At 61.9% G+C, this 22010-nt stretch overlaps 1 protein-coding gene across 7 annotated transcripts; it reads right to left on the reverse strand.

Annotated features, from left to right (window-relative positions):
• Nucleotides 1-601: 601 nt before the first annotated feature.
• Nucleotides 602-21803, reverse strand: LTBP3 (latent transforming growth factor beta binding protein 3). Of its 7 annotated transcripts, XM_073352005.2 has the most exons (28): nt 21056-21801; nt 16882-17214; nt 16306-16541; nt 15712-15817; nt 13618-13710; nt 12654-12776; nt 12129-12287; nt 11217-11402; nt 10559-10575; nt 10224-10308; nt 9963-10058; nt 9464-9589; nt 8722-8853; nt 8236-8364; nt 7655-7774; nt 7197-7319; nt 6794-6916; nt 5880-5999; nt 5153-5281; nt 4886-5053; nt 4456-4539; nt 3891-4019; nt 3321-3458; nt 2718-2858; nt 2180-2341; nt 1693-1773; nt 1327-1458; nt 602-1037 (listed from the first exon to the last, which is right to left on the reverse strand). In XM_073352005.2, the coding sequence occupies exons 1-28, from the start codon at nt 21312-21314 to the stop codon at nt 883-885; spliced, it is 3885 nt and encodes a 1294-aa protein (XP_073208106.1). In that variant the 5' UTR covers nt 21315-21801; the 3' UTR covers nt 602-882. The 7 variants fall into 7 exon arrangements, 6 of the variants coding, with proteins under 6 accessions (XP_073208106.1, XP_073208109.1, XP_073208110.1 ...); XM_073352008.2 differs by lacking the exon at nt 1327-1458 and having other exon boundaries at nt 21056-21802; XM_073352009.2 differs by lacking the exon at nt 2718-2858.
• Between the last annotated feature and the right edge of the window lie 207 nt (nt 21804-22010).

A 22010-nucleotide genomic window follows, 5' to 3' on the forward strand; every position in this document is an offset into this window, starting at 1 on the left:
CGCCTGCCGTGGTGCATTCTGGGAGCCGTAGTTCTTCCGGCAGTGCATTCTGAGACTTGTAGTCCCCCAAGGAATGATGGGCACTGTAGTCGCATGGCCTACCCCAGGCGGAGGCATTCCAGGGCTCTCTGCACCCAACACCGGTCTGGGCCTTGGAGCCTTTACTTTTTTTAAACCTTGAGGCCATTTGATCCCTCAAAGGCCTTGTGGGAATTTTAATGATGTCATCAACCCTCCCCTGCAGGCCTGGCCCAACAGCTGACCCTGGTGCTGTGAGCTTCCCCGCAGCAGTGCCCGACCCAGCCTTGCAAGGCAGGAGTTACAGCCTAGGGGAGCATGGCTGATGATATCACGGGTGTACTGCATGATGTCAGAGCTCTGCCAAGGCTTTCCACAGGGAGGCCATTAGGAGGTCAGGGTAGGGCGAGGTTATAAGGATGCAGACTGACCTGCCTCACTTGTCACAGCACCCACTGCTGGGGGGCAGCAGCTGCAGGCTTCTCTCCCTGCACTGTCACAGCACCCCCTGCAGGCCAGACAGCAGCTGCAGCGTCTGCCCTCCCCGACCAACGCGGACAGCACAGCACACAAACACCTAGCCCAGGATCCACTTCCACAGTTTAATTAATTCATTAGCTTCTTTCTCGTTATTTACAGGGTTGTTGGCTTTTGTATACCTGGTTCCTACAGAAATGAGTGCAAATAATGCAGCCCTAAGATAATGCTAATAAAAAAATCTTGCAGAGGGAGGAAAACCCAATAAAATGCCCCATTTTTAGCAATTAAAAAATATTACGTTCCCCCCAAACAGGATCTGAACCCTTAGCGACAGAGTCTCTCTCTTGTGTCAGCTGGCAGCGCCCCCGGTGGGTGACAAGAGGGCTATCGGCGACGCTGGGGGATGCACATGCCCCCATGGTGGCGGGATCGGACAAAGCCTGGCTTGCAGGCACAGCGGTATGAGCCATTGGTGTTGATGCAGCGCTCGTTCTTGCACAGCAGGCCTCGCTGGTTCAGCTCCCGGCATTCGTCGATGTCTGTGGGTAGGGAGAGGGAGGGAAGGGGTTAATGGAGTGGCTGTGGTGCGTGAGTATGGGTCTTGAACCTGCATCCCCCAACAGACCAGGCACGGAGAGACAGCTAGCAGCACTGTTTGCGAAAGGTGAAGAGGGAAGAGAACCCAGGAGTCCCGGCTCCCAACCCCACCCCTGCTCTAATCCACTAGACCAGACCCCCGTCCCAGGACAGTACTCAGGAGTCCTAGTGGTGTGGGCAGCACATCCCTTTGCAGTGCATGCTAATTCACGGGAGGCTTGGCACTCTTACCCAGGCAGCGGACGCGGGTGGTGTCTAGCTGGAAGCCAGCAGGGCATTCGCAAACTGCACCGTGGTAGGTCCGGACACAGCGGCCATTCAGGCAGTGACATTCATCTGAATCCTCCTCTGAGGTGTCATCCTCTTGGGGGGGGTGTACAAAGGCGGGGGGACACAGATAAGACGATGGGAATGGCAGGGAACCCATTCCCATGCAGCTGAAATTGAGGGAGGGGGCATGTGGAAGAGTGATCCCTTGTCTGGCACAAAGATGCAGCTAACTCTGAGGTGGGGTGTGGGTGGCTGTTCATACAGGAACCCCTTGGCCTGCAATGAGATGCAGCCACCTCTGGGGCTGTGTATAGAAGGATCACTAACCTTTGCGGGACTTGCCCAGGAACAAGGGGCTGAGATCCCAGAAGGAGTTGCTCTCGCTCTGAGATGGCTGACACTGCTGTCCTGCAAGGAACCATAACAACCAGCCTGGGACACATAGCCAGTGAATCACATCCCATCAGATCCTGCCCAGTGCAAACAGAGCTAGAGCCTCGAAAGGGGAAAGGCCCTGTACCCCCCTCCCCGCTTCCCTTAACCAGCCAGAGCCCCCAGAGGGGAAAGACCCTATAGCCCACTCCCTGCCCCCCTGAGCCAGCCAGTCCCCCGCACTGTGGGGCCAGACAGGAGCCAGCAACCTCCAGAGGAGAAAGGCTCCATACCCTACTCCCCGTCCCCTTGAGCCAGCCAGAGCCCACAGAGGGGAAAGGCCCCGTACCCCACTCCCCATCCCCCAAACCAGCCAGTCCCCCAACCCTGGGACCAGACTGGAGCCAGCACCCCCAGAGGGCAGGCTAGGCATGCATGCTACCTGGGCTGCGGGGGGGGCACGCACGGCACTGGAAGCCCCAGCCTTTGCCGTACCGACAGCAGCATTCCTCGTAGGTCAGGTGGTAGCCGTTGAGCGGGGAGGCGCACATGCTGTCCTCCCCCCGGTGCTGCCAGCAGATGTCGCGCCGGTCAGCCGCCCGGTCTGCCAGGGCAGAGAGAGGGGGGGGGAGCCCACGGCACCATCTCAGCCAGCGCCCGCAGGAGACAGTCCCACAGGACCTGGCATGCTGGACAGGCCCTTGTGCACACCACCACAGTCACTGCACATCTAGGCAGGTGCACACTCACACATGGGCACCGGCAACTCCAGGGGCACACTCACAATCTTCGTAACCACCACGGTCACAATCAGTGATGTGCTCACACTCATACCGGCTCACAATCAGGGACACGCTCACCCTCACAATCACTCATTCACACTCGCCCCCCTGCTCACGCACAGAGTCAGGTTCACAATCCCAAGCCCCCCGCAGTCTCCTGGGCCTGTGAAGTAGCAGTCAGCCCTGCATGCCCCTCACCTGCCTGCATGTCGGGGAGCTGGCACTCCTTGCCACTGGGATCCAGCATCCAGGGCAGGCTGCACTCACAGTAGAAGGAGCCCAGTGTGTTGATGCAACGCCCGTGCCGGCAGGCTCCGGGGTCCCGGCACTCATCCACATCTGCAGGGCCAGGGCACAGTCACAGGGCATCAGGGGCTTGACAGGGTTGCCATGGCATAGGGGACTAGCAGGGATCGCCATGGCACCACCAGACTGATGAGGGTTGCTATGGCATCGGGGCCAGCCAGGGTCAACATGGTAACACTGCACCTGATGAGGTCTCCATGGCACCAGGGGCCAGTAGGAGTCACCATAGGCTCTAATGTCACAGGCTCAGTGGGTTGTCATGGCACCAAGGACCCCAAACTGGTCATCATGACACCAAGGACCAGCAAGGGGCATCTTTGCTCGCACGTCCTCACCCCACCAATGTGCCCCCCAACCGGGCGGGAGAGAAGCTCAGTCCCCAGCATCCCACCTTCAAAGGGGCCAGGAGGAGGTAGGGCTGTGATGGGGCTGCCCACCTGGCCAGGGCCAAGACTCAGAGCCAGTGAGCTTGTGTCATGTGTGAAGGGGACTCACCGATCTCACTGGGTGCCAGGCACTTCTTGTGGGTGGGGTTGTAGACGGCAGGGGCGGGGCAGGTGCACACATAGGCCCCCCGCGTGTTCTCGCACAGCCCGTTCACGCAGTTCGACTCGTCCAGGCACTCATCCACATCTGGGGGGAAGGGGCATAGCTCAGAGCCCAGCCCCTCCTTTCGGCACCCCTCCTGGCTGCCTGGCCCCACCCCAATCACAGCCAGCGCCCCCTGGAGGGGAAGGCCTGTGTCTCATTCCCCCACCCCCTTCAGCCAGCCAGTCTCCCAGCCAAGGCCAGATCACAGAACCGCCCCTTTTAGGGTATACATCCTGTGTCCCATTCCCCATTCACCCCCCTAAGCCAGCCAGCCCCCCTGCCAAGGCCAGATCACAGCCAGCGCGCCCTAGAGGGGAAGGCCCATGTCCCATTCCCCACTCTGCAAGCCAGTGAGACCCCCCACCAAGGCCAGATCACAGCAGCGCCCCCTAGAGGGGCATCCCTGTCTGTCCCCCCCACAGTTCTAGACCAGGATATCTGCCCGACTGGGCTGATGCCACTCGCCCTCCTCACCCACACACTCGAGCAGGTTGCCATCATAGTAGAAGCCTTGCTTGCAGTAGCACTCGTAGCCCGGCTGCGTGTTGACACACTTCCCCTCCTTGCAGATCTCCTCCCTGAACAGGCTGCACTCGTCAATGTCTGCAAGGAGCCCGGAGTGGGGAAGGGGGGCTGTTTACACAGGGATCCCTCACCCAGCACTGAGATGCAGTTGGCTCTGGGGTGGGGTGTGGTGACTGTTTATACAGGGATCCCTCGCCCAGCGCTGAGATGCAGCTGCCTCTGGGCTGGGGTGTGGGGGCTGTTTATACAGGGATCCCTCACCCAGCGCTGAGATACAGCCAACTCTGGGGTGCGGTATAGGGGTTGTTTATATAGGGATCCCTTGGCTGGCATTGAGATGCAGCTGCCCCTGGGGTGGAGTGTGGAGGGCTGTAATGGCTAGGTAGGAGGGTTGCAGGGTTGGAAACCCTGTGACTCATGGTGGGGGGCAGGGGAAGGTGTAACCTTGGCTCCTAATCCCCCAGCCCTCGAGTGCAGGTGCCAAGCAGATCAGGGCATGGGCCCTGGCACTCACCCCTGTGGGCGGGGATGCCATAGTTCAGGATGTTGTCATCCAGGATGAATCCTTTCCCGTCGGGGCAGAGGGAGTGGAACTCAGCTGCAGGGGAGAGAGGTGACATGCACACTGGGGAAGAGGGATTAATGTCTAGACCAGGTATTCCCTCTCCCTGCCCCATGAATCAGACCTTTGGCCCATCCAGACTGGAATCCCCGCTCCCTGCCCCCACATCAGACCAACGGGCCCATCCTGTCCGGTATCCCCCCACTCCCTCCATGGGTAATGCTTTCCTGACCCCCCCAGTTGGATTCTAGTAGTTGCCTTGGAGCCTGGGGGTTAGATGTTCACAGTCACACCATGTCCAGTAGCAGCTAGTTCCTCGGTTCGTTGGTGGCAGTGGGAATGGGGGAGGGTGGCATGGAGGAGGGGGTAGGCTGTGTCCCACCTGAGTTGGGCACAGGACAGGGGTAGATCTCACAGTGGTCACCCCAGCCAGCCCCCAGTGAGCAGCAGCACTCCTGGCGGGTGATGTTGGTGGCCAGGACGCTGTCACAGAAGACGGTGTCATCGAAGTTCAGGTAGCATTCCTTCTTGTTGTTGGGGGGCTCCAGATCTGGGGGGCAGAGGGTAAATCAATCCCACAGTGCCCCACTCTGGTGCCATATCAGAGCTAGTGTCCCCCAGAGGGGAAGGCCCCGCATCCCACTCTCACCCTCACAGCTGTGTTGATCCTCAGATGGGGTGTATCCCTCATCGCACACGCACATGTAGGAGCCATCCACGTTCTCGCACGCCCCGTGGGGCAGGCACAAGCTGGGGTCCAGTGCACACTCATCGATATCTGGGGGGAGACCAGTGGGAGATAGAGGCAGGCGGTGTGCAATGGCACACTTGCTGCACAACCATACCTGTTCCCACTCACAGATACACACTCATCCACGCCACACACCTGTGCCCCGTGTGTGTCACCCTACAGTACACAAACTCACACTCACAGACAATCACACCCAGTTATACGCACACACACACACAGAAGCTTGTACTCATTCCTTTTCCAGTGTGGCACGCTCACTTAGACACACATGCATGGGCCCTTGCAGGGCTTTGTGCAGCTCCACACATTCTGTCCCTCACACACACCCTGGTGTTGGCTCTTACTCCTGGCAGGCCCAGTTTGCAGCCTATCAGGCTCACACTTGGGCACGAGGCGTTCCTGAAGCCGAGAGTTTCGTGTGCCTTCATACCCCGCCATGCCCAGACTTTACTACCTGCCCCCCGTATGCCATGTCCTTGTGTCGCCACACGCAGCGGCTCACACTTGGTGCAACACACTGCCCTCACTGTGTCACACTACCGTGTGAGGAACGCCAGACTCCTGACACGCCGGGCCCACGCACACCCAGATGCTCAACTTCTCTGCACCCCACCCGGCACCTCACCTTGGCACCTCCTGCCGTTCACCAGCTTGTACCCAGCACGGCAGAGGCAGCGGTAGGAGCCCACAGAATTGACACACTCGCCCCCGATGCAGGCAGCCGGGAAGTCACACTCGTTTATGTCTGCAACATGGAGAGCCGCAGGGTGAGGGGGCCACTCCCAGCCCCCACCCTACGCGTCTGTCCATCCTGCTCCCCCTCGCCCCCCCCCGCAGACATGGCCACCTAGCCTGGCCCTCTTACCCAGCCCCACCTGGACCTGGCCACCCAGCCCCCTTCCCCCCCTTGGCTGCCTGGCTCAGTCCCCTCCCCAGCCCCCCCGCAGACATGGATGCCCAGCCCCCTCGCCCAGCCCCCACCACATGGCCACCCAGCCCCGCCCCATCACACAGTCACCCCCCCCCCACACACACACACAGCCACCCAGCCCAGCCCCCTCAATACAGCCACCCAGCCCAGCCCCCTCACTAAGCCACAAGGCCACCCAGCCCAGCCCCCAAACCCAGCCCTCCCCCTGACATGGCCACCCAGCCCCTTCCCAACCCCCCCCACAAGGCCACCCAGCCCGACCCCTTCCCCCAGCCCCCCTGAACATGGCCACCCAGCCAGACACCATCACCTAGCCCCCCCCAGACATAACCACCCAGCCCCCTCCCAATGCCACCCCCTTGACATGGCCACCCAGCCTGAGTCTCTCACAGCTCCCATGTCCACAGCCCCGCCTCCCAGCCCCTTCACACAACTGCTCTATTCCCACAGGCAGCCCCTGCCCCCCCCACAACCCGCTCACCCCCCCACTGAGCCCCACCGCACACAGGCAGCTCCCTGGCCCAGATTCCTCACCCTGAGCCCTACATGCCCCCCCAACCACCAGCTCAGCCCCCTGCACCCTTCCACCCCATGGCCCAGCCCCTCACCTTCGCAGCGTGGCCTGTCCTTCACCGAGTGGAAGCCCGCTGGGCACTGGCACTTAAAGGAGCCCAGGGTGTTGACACAGACCCCGTTGGGGCAAAGCCCCCCATCCTCACACTCATTCACATCTGCAGGGAGAGAGAGCAGGGAACTGGGAGTCAGAATCCTGGCTTCTATCCTCCGATCTGGGAGGGCAGGGGGTGCAGTGGTTCGAGAAGGGGGCTCTGGGAGGGGAGAGGGTGCAGTGGTTAAAGCAGGGGGACTCTGGGAGGTCAGGGGGTGCAATTGTTAGAGCAGGGGACTCTGGGAGGGGAGTGGGATGCAGTAGTTAGGGCAGGGGGCTCGGGGAGGGGAGGGGTTGCAGTGGTTAGAGCAGCGGGGCTCTGGGAGGACAGGGAATCTAGTTACCCAGGCAGCTCCGGGCATTGGGTGCGGGTGCAAATCCCTCCCCACAGGTGCAGCGGAAGGAGCCGGGCAGGTTCTCACACCAGCCGTGTTTGCACGGAGTCTCATCAGAGCACTCATCCACATCTGGGGGGGACACAGACGCTGAACCTCAACCCTGTCCCCCACGCAACTTTTGGCCTGCAACCCACTCCCCTGCAGCCAAGTTTGGTTGGGGCCGAACGTCCCTCAGCCCATTGTGGGCTGCACAGGCCACCTCCCACCACAGGGGCATGAGAGTCTCACCCTAGATACTGCACCAACCCCAGCACTAGGGGGCGGGGGGGTTTACTGGGTTGGAGCCGGGGGCTGGGAGTCGGGACTCCTGGGTTCTATGCCCAGCTCTGGGAGTTGGGTGGGACCTAGTGGGTTAGAGCGGGGGCTGGGAGGCAGGACTCCTGGGTCCTGTGGCCAGCGCTTACCATAGCAAATCCCATGCTGGCCCCGGAAGCCCGGTGGGCAGGGGCTGCATTTGTAGGTACCCAGCCGGTTCTCACACTTCCCGTCGGGGCAGATGCCGGTGTCCAGGCACTCATCAATGTCTGCAGGGAGAGAGAAAAGGTGAAGGGTAAGGTGCCTTTGTGGGAGCCCCATGAGGGGCAGTGCACAGGGCAGGGCCCTTGAGGACTCAGCGAGTCCTCTGGCAAGTGGGGAGTTGGTTTGTTATTGTAGGGTCTCTGACAGTTCTACCTGACAGGTTATTGTGAGAAGGATTGCTCAGGGGCACTGTCTTCTTGTTCTGAGGTCTGTGCAAGCTCTGGGCCTGGACATTGGTTTGTTATTGTAGGGTCTCACTCAGTAACTCTGGGGCTGTGTGCACCTGTTTGTTCTTGTAGGGTCTTTGGAAATTTCAGGCTTTCACTACTGCTCAGGCTGTGCGCACCCGCTTGTTATGATCGAGTCTCTCAGGGCAATTGGTATGTTATTGTAGGGTCTCTGTCTCCCAGGCTGTTGGGGGTCTCCCCTCCCCCTCCCTCTCCACCCCAACCCGGCCAGCCCTTACCTTCACAGAGGGGCTGGCGGGAAGGCTTGAGACGGTAGCCAGGATGGCATTCACACTTGTAGTGCCCAGGGTAGTTGACACAGGCTCCCCCGTCCCCACAGATGTGGGGCTTGGAGCACTCGTCAATGTCTGCCAGAGAGGTGGGCGTGAACAGGGCAGAGGAGCGGGGACAGGACTTTACCGATCACTCCTTCCCCCCAAACCCCTTCCCAACCTCCATGCCCCCTTCCCATCCCGAGCCCCCCTTCCCCAGCCCTCCTTCTCATCCCCCTCTCCCCTTCCCCCAGCCCCCCTTTCCCCAGCCTTCCTTCCCATACCCCAGCCCTCCTTTCCCCATGCCTCCTTCCCATTCCCCAGCCCTCCTTCCCATCCCCCATGTCCCAGCACATCCCCAGCTCACCATGCGTGCCCTGTTTCCCACAGCTCCCAGCAGCCCCTCCTCCAGCCCTGCTGTTCCCCCCCAGCTCCTGCCCCCTGGGTGCTCACCCACGCAGGAGCGCACGCCCTTGTGCACCTTCAGCTGGTACCCCCGGTTGCAGTGGCAGTTGTAGGAGCCGCCCGTGTTCATGCAGACGCCCTTGCCGATGCCGCAAGGCTCCGCCTCACACTCGTTCACGTCTGTGGCAGGCGGGGGGCGGGAGGGAGAAAGCATGACTGACCCCCGCCATGCCGGGATGCAGGCCTGTCATAGCCCTGGCCACATGCGTATGTTGGAGGGGTCACAGGTTTGCATGTGTACTTGCACACGTGTTGCAGGCCTAGCTACCAGCATGCGCAAGCGGGGTGGGTGTCTCAGACTTCCACAGGCTGACGTGCGGGTGTGTCGCACACCTATCGTAGAGCTGTGTGGGCGTGTCACATATCTTTTGTACATGTGTGGGTGTGTCACACAGCTGTTTTACAGATGTGCAGGCGTGCCAGACTTTTGTGCAGCCATGCAGGCGTGTTGCACTCCTGCTGTGCAGCTGTGTGGGCGTGTCACACACTTGCTGTGCAGACACACGTGTGTTGCACCCTTGCATATAGGCTAGTTGGGGGGCGTCACAGACCTGTGTATGCAGGCATACCCAAGGGTCACTCCGTCATACAGATGCATGTGCCCCTCCAGGGTGCTGACACCTCCGTGAATGCAGTGGAGTGGGTGTCACGTGCCCCCAGACAGCCATGCACATGCGTGTCCCTCTGCATGTGTCGCACACCCACAAAGAAGGGCGAGGCAGCGTGTTACCTGTGCAGAACCTGCGCTGGGTGTGCCAGCGGTAACCCGGGTAGCAGATGCAGGTGTAGCCCGACAAACTCATGACGCACTCTCCATGGCCACAGATATTGCGGTTCAGCTTGCACTCATCAGTCTCTGCAGGGACAGACAGACGCAGCCCAGGAAGGGGGATCAGGATGAATAGCTCACACACAGGAGCCAGGAAATCTGTTTCTCATAGACCCCCAGGAGAGCCAGGAGTTCCCCCACCCCTAAGGCTGCTGCGATAGCAGCTCACAGGGACCACACTGCATCGGGCCAGGGGTGTTCAGGAGACATCACCAGCCCGGAAAGGACTTTGGGGACCCCCCTGAAAACGTGCACATCACTGGGGAATGTTTGGGGTTCACCCCTGATAATTAAGGGGGCCCCAGTAGGGAAGTTTGGTCCATAAATGTGAAGTTTTTCCCAAAGGGGAGGAGGGAGTTCGCTGGCGCGCAGCCCCCCACCCCTGCCATGAGGCTCTCACCTGTCACCTGCGTGGGTGCGATCTCCACGGCGCTACGTGTGTATTGGTCCGGCAGCACCTTCTGCACCATGGCAGTCGTGGGACGGGCCACCACCTCTGGGACCCAATGGAGACAGAACAGGGTTAGCAGTGCTGCGAGCTTCCCCGCAGCAGTGCACAGCTGGGGGCTCCAGCGCTGCGAGCTTCCCCGCAGCAGAGCCCAGCCAGGGACTCCAGTGCTGCGAGCTTCCCCACAGCAGTGCCCTTTCTTCCATCACTCACCAGGGTAGCGGGCGCCCAGGGTGGCTGCACTGGCATAGAACTGGTCCACTGACTGCTCCTCTGAGTTGGTCCGATATGCCGGTAGCTGGAGGGGGAGTGATTAAACAGTGGGGGCACCTGCTTCGCTCCACTACCCAGACAGGTGCCCTATTCCTCCCTCTGCTTCACTTCATTCCTCCCCCTCTCTCGTTCTTTCATTCATTCCTCTCCTCCCTCCTTTTCACCCGCCACCCTCCAGGGCTCCCTTTCCCACTCCCTCCATCCTCCCTCCACTCCCGCATCACCCCTCCGCTGCTCCTCCGCTGCACGCCTGCTGCTCCGGGGGCCCTACTCACCATGGCCGTGGTGACAGCTGCAAGAGACAAACACAGGGCCCGGGGTCAGATCCTGTCATGCCAGTCTGAGAATGTGAGGTTCACCTCTGAGAGCGGGGGGTCTGCTCTGAGAGCAGGGTCCCCCGGCTCTGGGATTCTGGGGTTCTTAGATAACAGGGTGTACCCCTGAAAACTGGGGTTTGCCCTTAGAGAATTTGGGGTAACAGCTCTGACAACATGGGGTTTGCACCCTGAGATGTGGGGGTTTGCCAACAAAGAAGGGAGTAACAGCTCTGAGAAAGTGGGATTCACCCTTAGTGAATTTGGGGTGCTCCAGAGAACATGGGCTTTGCCACAGGGGAATGTGGGGGACATCTCTGTGAGAACATGGGATTCACTGTTGGTGAATGTGGGCTTGTCCCTCGGAGGATGTAGGGAGCTCCAAATTTTCTCTCTGTGAACCCTACATTCTCAGACAGGGTTTCACAATGGGAGAATTTGGGGTACAGCCTGTGATAATATTGGGGTTCACCACAGGGCAATGTGGGGTACAGCCCCTGCTATTACTGGGGTTCACTAGGGGAAAATTTAGGGAACCCCCATGTCCTGGTGAGCAGAGCGACAGTGGCACCTCTCTGGCCCCCATGCCCAGTCCAGCCTCCTCCCCGGGGTCTCTGACCTTCGGACTCCTGAGAGTCCCCCTCGAGGGGCGGCAGGCTGGGCAGTTCACGCTGCTGCTGCAGGTCTGTGGTGCCGTCGGGGTGGATGTGCAGGGTGAAGTCGCTCTCCCCCTGGATGGTCAGGGTCTGGTGGGATGTCAGGATGTGGTAGCCCTTCCCTGCTGGGCAAATCTCCTTGAAGGCAGCTGCCAGATGGGAGAGGAGACAGGTTAACACTGGTGCTGCGAGCTTCACCGTGGCAGTGTCCCCAGCCGGTGATTCCAGGGCTGCGAGCTTCCCTGTGGCAGCGCCCCCAGCTGGTGCCTCCAGGACTGCGAGCTTCCCTGTGGCAGTGCGCCCAGCCAGTGACTCCAGCACTGCAAGCTTCCCTGTGGCAGTGCGCCCAGCCAGTGACTCCAGCACTGCAAGCTTCCCTGTGGCAGTGCGCCCAGCCAGTGACTCCAGCACTGCAAGCTTCCCTGTGGCAGTGCCCCAGCCAGGGTCTACAGCACTGCAAGCTTCCCCGTGGCAGTGCCCCAGTCAGTGACTCCAGCACTGCAAGCTTCCCTGTGGCAGTGCGCCCAGCCAGTGACTCCAGCACTGCAAGCTTCCCTGTGGCAGTGCTCCAGCCAGTGACTCCAGCACTGCAAGCTTCCCTGTGGCAGTGCGCCCAGCCAGTGACTCCAGCACTGCAAGCTTCCCTGTGGCAGTGCGCCCAGCCAGTGACTCCAGCACTGCAAGCTTCCCTGTGGCAGTGCCCCAGCCAGGGTCTATAGCACTGCGAGCTTCCCCGTAGCAGTGCCCCAGCCGGTGACTCCAGCGCTGCTAGCTTCCCCGTGGCAGTGCCCCAGCCAGGGTCTACAGCACTGCGAGCTTCCCCGTGGCAGTGCTGTGGCAGATACTCCATCCTGGCCCAGTTTGCAGTTCCTTACCTGCGCCATCAGCCGGGCAGCGCTCGCAGCGGGCCCCCCAGGCCTTGCCAACGCTGCAGCAGCACATCTGGCGGGTCAGCTTAGTGGGCAGTGGGTGCTGACACTGGAGCTCCGGGCTCACCAGCCGGAAACACAGGCTCTTCTCCCCCGACTTCTCCGCTGCAGCCCCGGGAGAGGCAGGGTCAGTGCCGCTCCGAGCCCCTCCCCCGCCCCCAGCTGGGCACCCCAGAGAGACACTGAGCCCCCATCACCCCCCCAGGAGACAGGGTCAGTGCAGCTCCAAGCCCCTCCCCCGCCCCCAGCTGGGCACCCCAGAGAGACACTGAGCCCCCATCACCTCCCCAGGAGACAGGGTCAGTGCCGCTCCGAGCCCCTCCCCCACCCCCCATCCCCAGCTGGGCACCCCAGAGAGACACTGAACCCCCATCACCCCCCCAGGAGACAGGGTCAGTGCCGCTCCGAGCCTCCTGCCCAACCCTCCCAATCCCCTCAACCCCCCAGCCTGCCCCCGGTCCCCCTACATACGGACACACTGGCTGCGGGATGGGCCCAGCATGTGGCCAGGTTTGCATGCGCAGCGAAAGCTGCCCTGGGTGTTGAGACACTCGCCATTCTGGCACACACCCTGCATGGCACACTCGTTAATGTCTGCACAGGGAGAGAGAGGGATCAGTAACACGACACACAACAACACAACGCACACACAACATGCACACACCCCACAGGGCACACTTGTTAATATCTGCACAGGGAGAGAGAGGGTCAGCAACACAATGACACACAACACAACAACACCCAATACAACATGGACACCCCACAGGGCACACTTGTTAATATCTGCACAGGGAGAGAGAGGGTCAGCAACACAATGACACACAACACAACAACACCCAATACAACATGGACACCCCACAGGGCACACTTGTTAATATCTGCACAGGGAGAGAGAGGGTCAGCAACACAATGACACACAACACAACAACACCCAATACAACATGGACACCCCACAGGGCACACTTGTTAATATCTGCACAGGGAGAGAGAGGGTCAGCAACACAATGACACACAACACAACAACACCCAATACAACATGGACACCCCACAGGGCGCATTTGTTAATGTCTGCACAGAGAGAGAGAGAGGAGTCAGTAACACTAGGACACACCACACAGCACACACACCTCACATGGCACATTCGTTAATGTCTGCACAAGGAGAGAGAGGGGTCAGTAACACTAGGACACACAACACAACACCCCCACAGGGCATACTCATTAATGTCTGCACAGGGAGACGGGTCAGTAACACAAGGACATGTAACACAACAACACAAAGCACACTCCCCACAGGGCACACTTGTTAAAGTGTGTTTGGGGAGAGATGTCTCAGCAGCACACCACAGCCCCACACAGGACCCATTCCCAAGGACACAACACACACACAGAAGCAGGTCTTCAGTCCCCCCACCCAGAGAGTGCCCACCGGGTACCCTGGCAGTGCGTGCTGTTCAGTCTCTTGTATCCCTGTGGGCAATCACCCCCATGTTCCCCTCGGATCGGGCCTGTCTTCTGCACCCCCGAGTCTGCAACACATAACAAACCCCAGAGGGGGAATCAGCGGGAGCGAGGACGCAGCATGGTGTACAGGTGAGGGCAGGACTCTTGGGGTCTAGCCCTGGCTCTGGGAAGGGAGCAGGGCCTAGTGGGTTAGAGCAGGGGCAAACTGGCACTCAGGACTCCTGGGTTCTATCCCAGCTCTCCCACTGACCTCAGGCAAGTCCCATTCCCACTCGGTGCCTTTCCTTCCCCTCCTATTTACTTGTCTAGACATTGAGCCCTACAGGGCAGACACTGTCTCTTGTATCTGTGCAGAGCCTGGGGCAGGGCCCTGATCTCAGGTGGGGAGGAGGAGGCTGTGGGGGTCTGCATGGCACCTGGCCAGACATGTCCAAATCTCCAGCTGCGGGGGGGGGGGGGGGTCGGGGGGGGGGGTCTCCATCACCATTGCAATAGCAGAGACATAGACATCACCCAGCACGGGTGCCAGACGATTGCACAGACGGCGGTTTGGCTCAGGGTCTCTGGCTCCTCGCCCCCCTCAGCAGCGGCCCCACTGGGGGTGGTGCTGGGGGAAGCAGTGATCAGCTAACCAGCGCCTGTGCTGGTCTCACTACCACAGCCAGGCTAGCAGGCGCGGGGGGCGGGGACATGGGACGATGTTCATTCCAGCAGGCGTGTGCAGCCAGGCTGCTCCTGATCCGTCCAAGCTGGGAAACTTTGGGGGGGGGGACAATGGAAAGAAAGACTGAGAAGAAAGAGAAAGAGAGGAGCTGGGGGGACGCTCGGGAAGAGGGGGGCTGTCCCAGTGAGATTCAAAAGGAAACAGAATTCCAAGGGACCATGGGAATTTGTTAACCTGAGGGACTCACCACCACTGGACTGTGCACAGGGCAGGGCTGGGAAAAGGGTGAGACATTATCACAACTCATGCGGGTGGCAGAGGCATTGAGGGACAGGGGGAACAGGGACAGCCCCCTGCCCCCAAGTCACAGCCAGCTACTGACTGATGGGTAAGGAAAAACTGCCCCCAGGGGTAAATTAGCTTAGAATGGCCGGCTGAAAGCTCCCCTCTGCTCCTGCCCCGCTCCCCACAGTGCCCCCTGCTGGGAGAGGCCAGGGCTGGAGTAGCCAGGAGCTCCCTCAGCCAGATCCTGCCCTGCTCCCTGCAGAGCCCCCTGTTGGGAGAAGCTGGGGTGGCAGCACCCATGCACTCCCTCAGGTAACAAACAGTTCAATTTTCCTACCCCACTTGCTCCTCTCACCCCCCCAAGGGGGGGACGACAGCGCTTCCCACGGGGGTGGGTGGGTGGCAGCTGCAGACAGGAAGTTGCCCAGAAGAGCCGGAGTGTGATGAAAGGGAGCAGGTTGGGGGCCTGCCCAGCCGGAGAACAAGGAGCCAGGCCATGAAGCACATTCTTGGCTACCTCTAACACAAACACCCTGCGGCTCACAGATCCCCGGGAGCTGGAAAAGCCATTGAGTGGGAGTGCCAGGAAGGAGGGTAGGTGCGGGGGGAGAGGGAGAAAGGAGGGTTGGAACCTGCCACCTGATCCATCCCCTCCAAATCTTAGCCAGCTGGGCATCCCCCCCCACTGTGGCATCCCCCGCCATGGTGCCCTGGAAGCTCTGGGAGGGACTGGTGGGCACTGCCCAGGCCGCTCCCGGGGCCACATGCTGGAATGTGGCAGCCCAGCCTGGCTACGTAAGGCCCCATCCAGGCTTCCCGTAAACCCTGCGCCAGGCTGGGAGAGGTCGGCGCCAGGCCAGGGGGAGAAGTGGCAGCACCAGCTAAACACCAGCTCTCACAGACCCTCAGTAGGTCAGTCCTGGCTCACCCGCACTGGGCAGCCCCTCTTGGCTAGCTGAAGGGCTGCAGGGCCACTGGCTGGGGGGAGCTCCCAGCTAGTCTGGCCCAGCCTCTCCCAGCAGGGGGCGCTGTGGGGCGCAAGCGGGAGCACAGGCAGGGGGCGAGCTGGGAGGGCTTGTGAGGCTGTACCAGGAAGGGGACCTCAGGCATTACTTACACTGCAGGTGGGGGCATTTGTGGCACTTGTTCTGCCCCCAGGAGGTGCCGATGCTCCCGCAGCAATCCTCCTGCTTGGTCAGGCCTGGCAGAGGGTTGCTCCCACACTGAGAAACAGTGCCCCCCATCGCCAGAGAGAAACACGACAGGCAAGTGAGACCATGACCACCACCTCCCACTGCAGCATAGTGCCCCCTGCTGGCCCCTCCCCGCTCCCTACAGCACAGCACCCCTTGCTGACCTCTCCCCGCTCCCTGCAGCACAGCGCCCCCTGCTGGCCCCTCCCCACTCCCTGCAGCACAGCGCCCCCTGCTGACCTCTCCCCGCTCCCTGCAGCACAGCGCCCCCTGCTGGCCCCTCCCCACTCCCTGCAGCACAGCGCCCCCTGCTGACCTCTCCCCGCTCCCTGCAGCACAGCGCCCCCTGCTGGCCCCTCCCCACTCCCTGCAGCACAGCGCCCCTGCTGACCCCTCACTGCTCCCTGCAGCACAGCACCCCCTGCTGACTTCTCCCTGCTCCCTGCAGCACAGCGCCCCCTGCTGACCTCTCCCCGCTCCCTTCAGCACAGTGCCTCTTGGAGGAGCGGGCAACTCACAGATTGTTTGGGCAGGGTCTCCTGGAAGCAGCGTCCCAGGGGTTTGTGCGTATGGGGCCGGGCATGGGGTGTGGGGGGTTTCTGACCCATGGAGCTCTGGGCCGGGTGCTGGATGAGGTGGTGTTGGGCGCCCGGCCCGGTGCCCTCGGTGCTGATGCTGTCGATGCGGTGGACCTGCACGGAGGCATCAGGCGGGTGGTGGACGCGCACATTCAGCAGAGGGGGGTGGACCTGCACTGGAGGGGGCCCGAGGGGGAGTCAGCACATGGACCGTCCCCTGACACTGACCCCCAGCTTCCCAGGCGAAAACGGCTGGCACTTCCCCTAGATGACAGAGGCCCTGGAGGGACACTGCCCCCCCCATGCCATCAACCCCCTGCTCCATCGCCCCCCTGCCCAATCATTCACCCCCAACAACCCCTGCCCCCATCACCCCCACCCAATCACCTGTCTTCTTCCCCCATCACCCCCTCACTCCAAGTTACGCTGTCACCCCATTTACCCTATCACTCCCTCCCTTGCCCTCCATCCCCATCACACTCCCCAGGTCCCCCTCCCCACTCCCAGCAGCAGTACCTTCGGACGAGTGGTGCCCAGGTCCCAGGGGCACCATGAAGGTGGAGTGGCTGACGGTGGCCTTGGGGCTGTGGCCGGCGGGTGGCTCCCCGGCACCGTGCGCATCGGAGATCACCTGCACGGCGTAGATGGCGTGTTTGCTGGAGCCCATCTCACCTGCTGGGCCCTCAAGGGGCCCCAACGCTGCCGGCTGCAGCAGCTGCTGCCCCCCCTGGGCCTGGGCCTGGCGCCCTGCCGGCACCTGGCAGAAGCGCCCCGTAAACTCGGGGGGGCAGAGGCAGTGGTTACGGGATGTGCACTGCCCGCCATTCATACAGGGCAGTGGGCACACCACTGGGGGGAGAGAGAGGGAGGTTAGACCAGGGACCCCCACCCTGCCCCCACTGCCGCACCGTCTGTGTCTACCCCATGGCCGCCCACCCCCACCCGCCCACAGCCACTCCCTGCCCCCACCCCATCCATCCCATGCTCCCACCCACCCCCTGCTTTCTGCCCCCCACCACATCCACCCCCTGCCCCCCACCCCACCCACCCTCTGCTCCCTGTCCCAACCCCGCCCCATCCACCCCCTGCTCCCTGCCCCCCTTCCCACCCACCCTGCTCCCTGCCCCCACTTCCCACCCACCCTGCTCCCTGCCCCCACCTTGCCCCATCCAACCCCTGCTCCAGGGCACACACAGGGGGAGCTGGCGGGCAAGCCAGGGCACATGTGGCAGGGGAGCCTGCAGGCAAGCCAGGGCACACATGGGGTTGAGCTGGTGGGCAAGCCAGGGCACATGTGGTGGGGACAGCCGGCAGGCAAGCCAGAGCACATGTGGGGGGGGGGAGGAACTGGCGGGCAAGCCAGGGCACATGCAGGGGGGAGCCAGCGGGCAAGCCAGGGCACACATGGCAGGGGGAAAGGGGTGAGCCAGCAGGCAAGCCAGGGTACGCACAAGGTGAAGGGGAAGATGGCCAGAGCACAAGAGGCAAGAACTCTTCCTCTGCGTGAGCCTGTGATCTCAGCCGGGCCTCCAGGGACTAATGTAACACCAATGTGTTAATATCCCTGTTAGTATCAGGGCAGCACCTGGAGGCCCCTGACCAAGATCGGGGCCCAGTGACCTGGGCGCTACCCACACACACCCCCCCGAGAACAGGGCCCAGTGCGCTGGGTGTTGTGTACACATACACGAGATCAGGGCCTGGTGCGCTGGGCGCTGTACACACACACACACACACACAACCGAGATCACGGCCCATGCGCTGGGTGCTGTATACGAACACACACACACAACCGAGATCAGGGCCCGGTGTGCTGAGCACTGTATATACACACACAGACACACGAGATCAGGAACCATTGTGCCAGGCACTGCACAGCCCCATGGTGAGAGAAAGGTCCAGCCCCAAAGATCTTACAGTCTAAATAGACACAGGATGGCAGAGTCACAGGCCTGGAGAGGGGAGGGGCTCACCCGGGGTCACACAGGGTGTCTGTGGCAGAGGCAGGAAAATAAACCAGGTCTCCTGGCCCCAGGGCCTTAACCACAAGCCCTTCCTCCCCAACATCCTTCCCCGCAAACCCACACAGGGTGAAATACCCAGCTGAGGCCATCCAGCCGGGAAGTGACATTCCTCAGGTCACAGAGTGAATCAGAGCTGGGGACAGAGCCCAGGAGCCCTTACTCCCAGCCCCCTGCTCTAGCCACTAGACCCCACTCCCCTCCCAGAGCCAGCAGTCCCAGCAAGCACCACCATCCCTGCTCTGACTCCCAGGCTGAGGCTGGGGTTCCAGCTGTTTTGGTTTATTTCCCTGGCTGGGGAGTTTGCTGGGGCAGCTGAACAGCCGCGGCTCAGGGAAGGGAGTGGTGCGTATATACCCGGTTCCCAGGCCCAGCCAGCTGCCCTGGCTCAAGCCCGGGTGACTCAGTGTTGGAGCAGGGATTATCCAAACATTCAGGACAATAACAAAAGGACAGCTAATGGCTCCTTCGGCAGCCCCATCATCAGAAACACCGACACAGCACACTCAAGGCTTGAGATGTGGCCACCTCTGGGGTGGGGCATGAAGGGCTGTTGATCAGCTACACACCAGGTTAGGACAGGAAGTGAAAGGAAATCGTGGTATCCAGGTGAAAAAGTGCACTGGGGTGGGAGAGGGATTTCAGGGACAGAAAATTGTGGGTCAGGACAGAGGGATTGTGTGGCGGAGCCCAGGGCTCAGATGGCAGGGGGCTGCGAGTCAGGACTGAGGGGCACTGGTGAGCGAAGGGGAGTCACCTGGCGCCTGCTCCAGCCCCCCTCACTTCCAGCAGCGACTCAATTTCATTCCCTCCCAAGTGCAAAGTCAGTAAAGGCCATGGTTTCTGGAGCCCGAGGTATTTTTAGTCTCTTTGTGTCACTGAGACAAAATGGGGGGGGAGGAAGACATGCTGCAGTGGGATCAAGTGAGGGGCACAGGGGAGGCTTGGGGAGAAGGGTGTGTGTGGCTGGAGCACACAGTGGGAGTGGGGCTGGATGGAGGACGGGATGAGGTGCAGGGGTGTGTGGGGGTTAAAGGGAGCGGGCAGGGAAGGGAGGGGTGTTGGGGGGAGGAGTGTGGAGGGAAGGGACGTGTGGGGTGGGCCAGCTGGGAGACAGGGGGAGGGGCTCCCCAAGGGTCTGTGACTGGGTGACTGGAAGGGGTGAGGTCTGGGTCAAACCCACAGTGGGGAGGTAGAACTGGTTCAGCAAGAATCAAAGAGTTTCCCCCCCAAAAAATACCCTCTCCTCCCCCAAATCCTCCAGCGTTCCCGCTGGGCGCAGGTGCTGGGCCCGCCCTGGGCCAGGAGGGGATTTTCCCGGCTGGGTCCAGCCCAACTCTGGATTCAGTTAGCCCCAGAGGTCACTCCACCCCCAACACCACCCCCCCCCGGCCTCCCCAGCAGAAGGATGAAGGGGCACCAGGGATCTTTCCCGCAGCTAGTGGAGGGGGTGACAGGGGGGAGGGCTGGCATGGTGCCTGGTGGGAGGGGCACCAGCATCAGCTGAGGAATGTTACAAACCAGGGAATTCGCAGCCGGAGCTGGGCCAGGCTGCTGTGAGTGCAAAGGAGCGTGCGTGTGAGAGCACGTGTCCGAGTGTGTGCCAGTGTGCAGGGGGGTGAGAGTGTGTGCAGGAATCTACATGAGTGTGTATGGGCAAGCGAGATTGCACGCATGTGAGTGTTTGACTGTGTGAGTGGGTGTATGCAGGTGCATTTGATTGTGTTTGTGTGTGCACATCCATGTGTTAGATTGGGTGTGTTAGCTCACGCCCGCGGTAGATGGTGTGGGTGTGTGCGTATGCATGAGATTGCATGTGTGCAAGTGTTAGATTGGGTGTGTGCGAGTGTGTGTGTGTTAGATTCTTTGCATGTGTGAGTTTTGGATTCCATGTGTGTGAGTGTGTACGCATGTGCATGTTAGACTGGAGGCCGGCTGCCGGAGGTGCAGGCGTCGGATGGGCCCCAGGGGACAGGAGCTGGGACGGGGCCATTCGCTGAGGCGAGATTTTCCTCCAGCCCTGAACTGCTGCTGGAAGAACTGCCAGGGGAAAGGGGGGAGCGAGCGCGCAGCTCAGTGAATACCAAGTGTGCGAGCCTCTGAGTACCAGTTAGTGCGCTGGCAAGTGCCCACGGGAGGAAACGCGCCCACTTGAGCATGACGGTGGCATAACATGCGAGATTTGTGAGTGCACAAGGGGCCCAGCCATGCACCATGTGTGGGTGAGGGGCTGGCGTCAGCATGTGAAAACGGGTATGTGTCAGGGGCACACGCATGTGAAGAGAAGCACGTGACAGGTGGAACGGAGCCGTGTGAGCAGCTCCATGTCCAAACTGCGCCAGGGTGAGTGTGCAAAGGCCTGCGTGCAACCAATGCTGGTGAGACAGGTGTGAGCCACACAGGTGAGTGCAGCCACACAGGCAGAGCCATGCATGCTGGCGCAGAGCGGAAATCCGGGAGACACGTGTTCCAATAGCCCCTCATCCCCCATGCCCCTGATCTGCGCCCAGCACCTCCCTCCGGCCCCAGAGGGGCTCTCCAGTGTGCCCCCTCCTCCAGACAGCTCCCCCATCCCCAGTGCAGCTCAGTCCCCTCCCTGGACAACCAAAGCCCCCAATGCCAACCCCAGCTGTCCCCCCTCCATGCCCCGGCCTGTGCCCCGTGCTCACCCACGCGGAAGCCCGAGCCGGTCAGGGTGTCGGCCGAGTGCCCATTCTCGCCGATCAGGGTCATGTTGCTGCCCTGCTTGCAGGTGTCCCGGCACTGGCCCTTGAGGCAGGTCCGTTTGCAGACCAGCGGGGCGAAGACCACCTTGAAGCGCTCCCGCGCTACAGCCGCCCGCTCGGAGGCTGCGGGTGCTGCGGGCCGTGCCCCGGGGGCACAGAGCCAGGGCAAGAGGAGCACCCAGAGTGCCAGCCCCCAGGGCATCTTCACATCGTCCCCCAGCCCCGCCCTGGCACCAGCCGCCTGGCAGGCGGTCAGAGGGGGGCGAGGGAGCCCCTGGAGCCAGGAGACAGCAGGAGGCAGCTCCGCCGCCCAGGGACCGCCTCCGCGGCTCCTTCCTCCCCGTTCGGCTGGCCGGGCAGAGGGAAACAAAGAGGGGCGGATGGAGGCAACGGGGGAAGGAGCGGCGAGGAAGGAAGGAGCGAAACCCTCGCTCCCCTCCCCGAGCCCCCCTCGACCACCCCGCCCTCTCTCCGCTGCCTTTTCTCCTCCCTTCGCTCCCCCGGGACAGACAGCGAGGGACGGAGCGACTGACAGACGCGCCCCGCGGGGGCCCCCGCGCCACCGGCCGGCGCCTGGTCTCCTCCCCGCGCGCCGCGGCCGGAGCGAAGGAGAAGGAAGCAAGGGAGAGGCGCCGGGCCGGGATGGCGGAGCGAGACGGGGCGGCTGGCCGGCCGGCTGTTTGTGCCGCGCTCAGCCAATCCCGGGCCGGGGGCAGGAATCTGGGCCGGGGGCCAAGCGCCAGGGCTGGCTCCGGGCAGCAGGGCGGCTCCGAGGGGCTGTCCCCGTCCCGGCCTCCGAGCCCTGCCCAGGACACGGCCACAAGGGGGCGATGGACAGAGGGGGGCAGCGCCCCAATCGGAGCGGCGTGGGCTCTCCGGGGCGGGGGGGAGGAACAGA

Source organism: Lepidochelys kempii, chromosome 7 (assembly GCF_965140285.1).
Source record: "Lepidochelys kempii isolate rLepKem1 chromosome 7, rLepKem1.hap1, whole genome shotgun sequence".
Taxonomy (NCBI): Eukaryota; Metazoa; Chordata; order Testudines; family Cheloniidae; genus Lepidochelys; species Lepidochelys kempii.

Bases quoted from the DNA above. Each gene is read 5' to 3' on its own strand.
- LTBP3 (XM_073352005.2), bottom strand. From the start codon at position 21,314: ATGCCCTGGGGGCTGGCACTCTGGGTGCTCCTCTTGCCCTGGCTCTGT. The intron at 12,777-13,617 runs GTACCCGGTGGG...CTCCCTGTGCAG, and splicing joins GAACAGCACGCACTGCCAGG to ACATTAACGAGTGTGCCATG. The intron at 2,859-3,320 runs GTGAGTCCCCTT...CTGGCCCTGCAG, and splicing joins CCTGGCACCCAGTGAGATCG to ATGTGGATGAGTGCCGGGAC.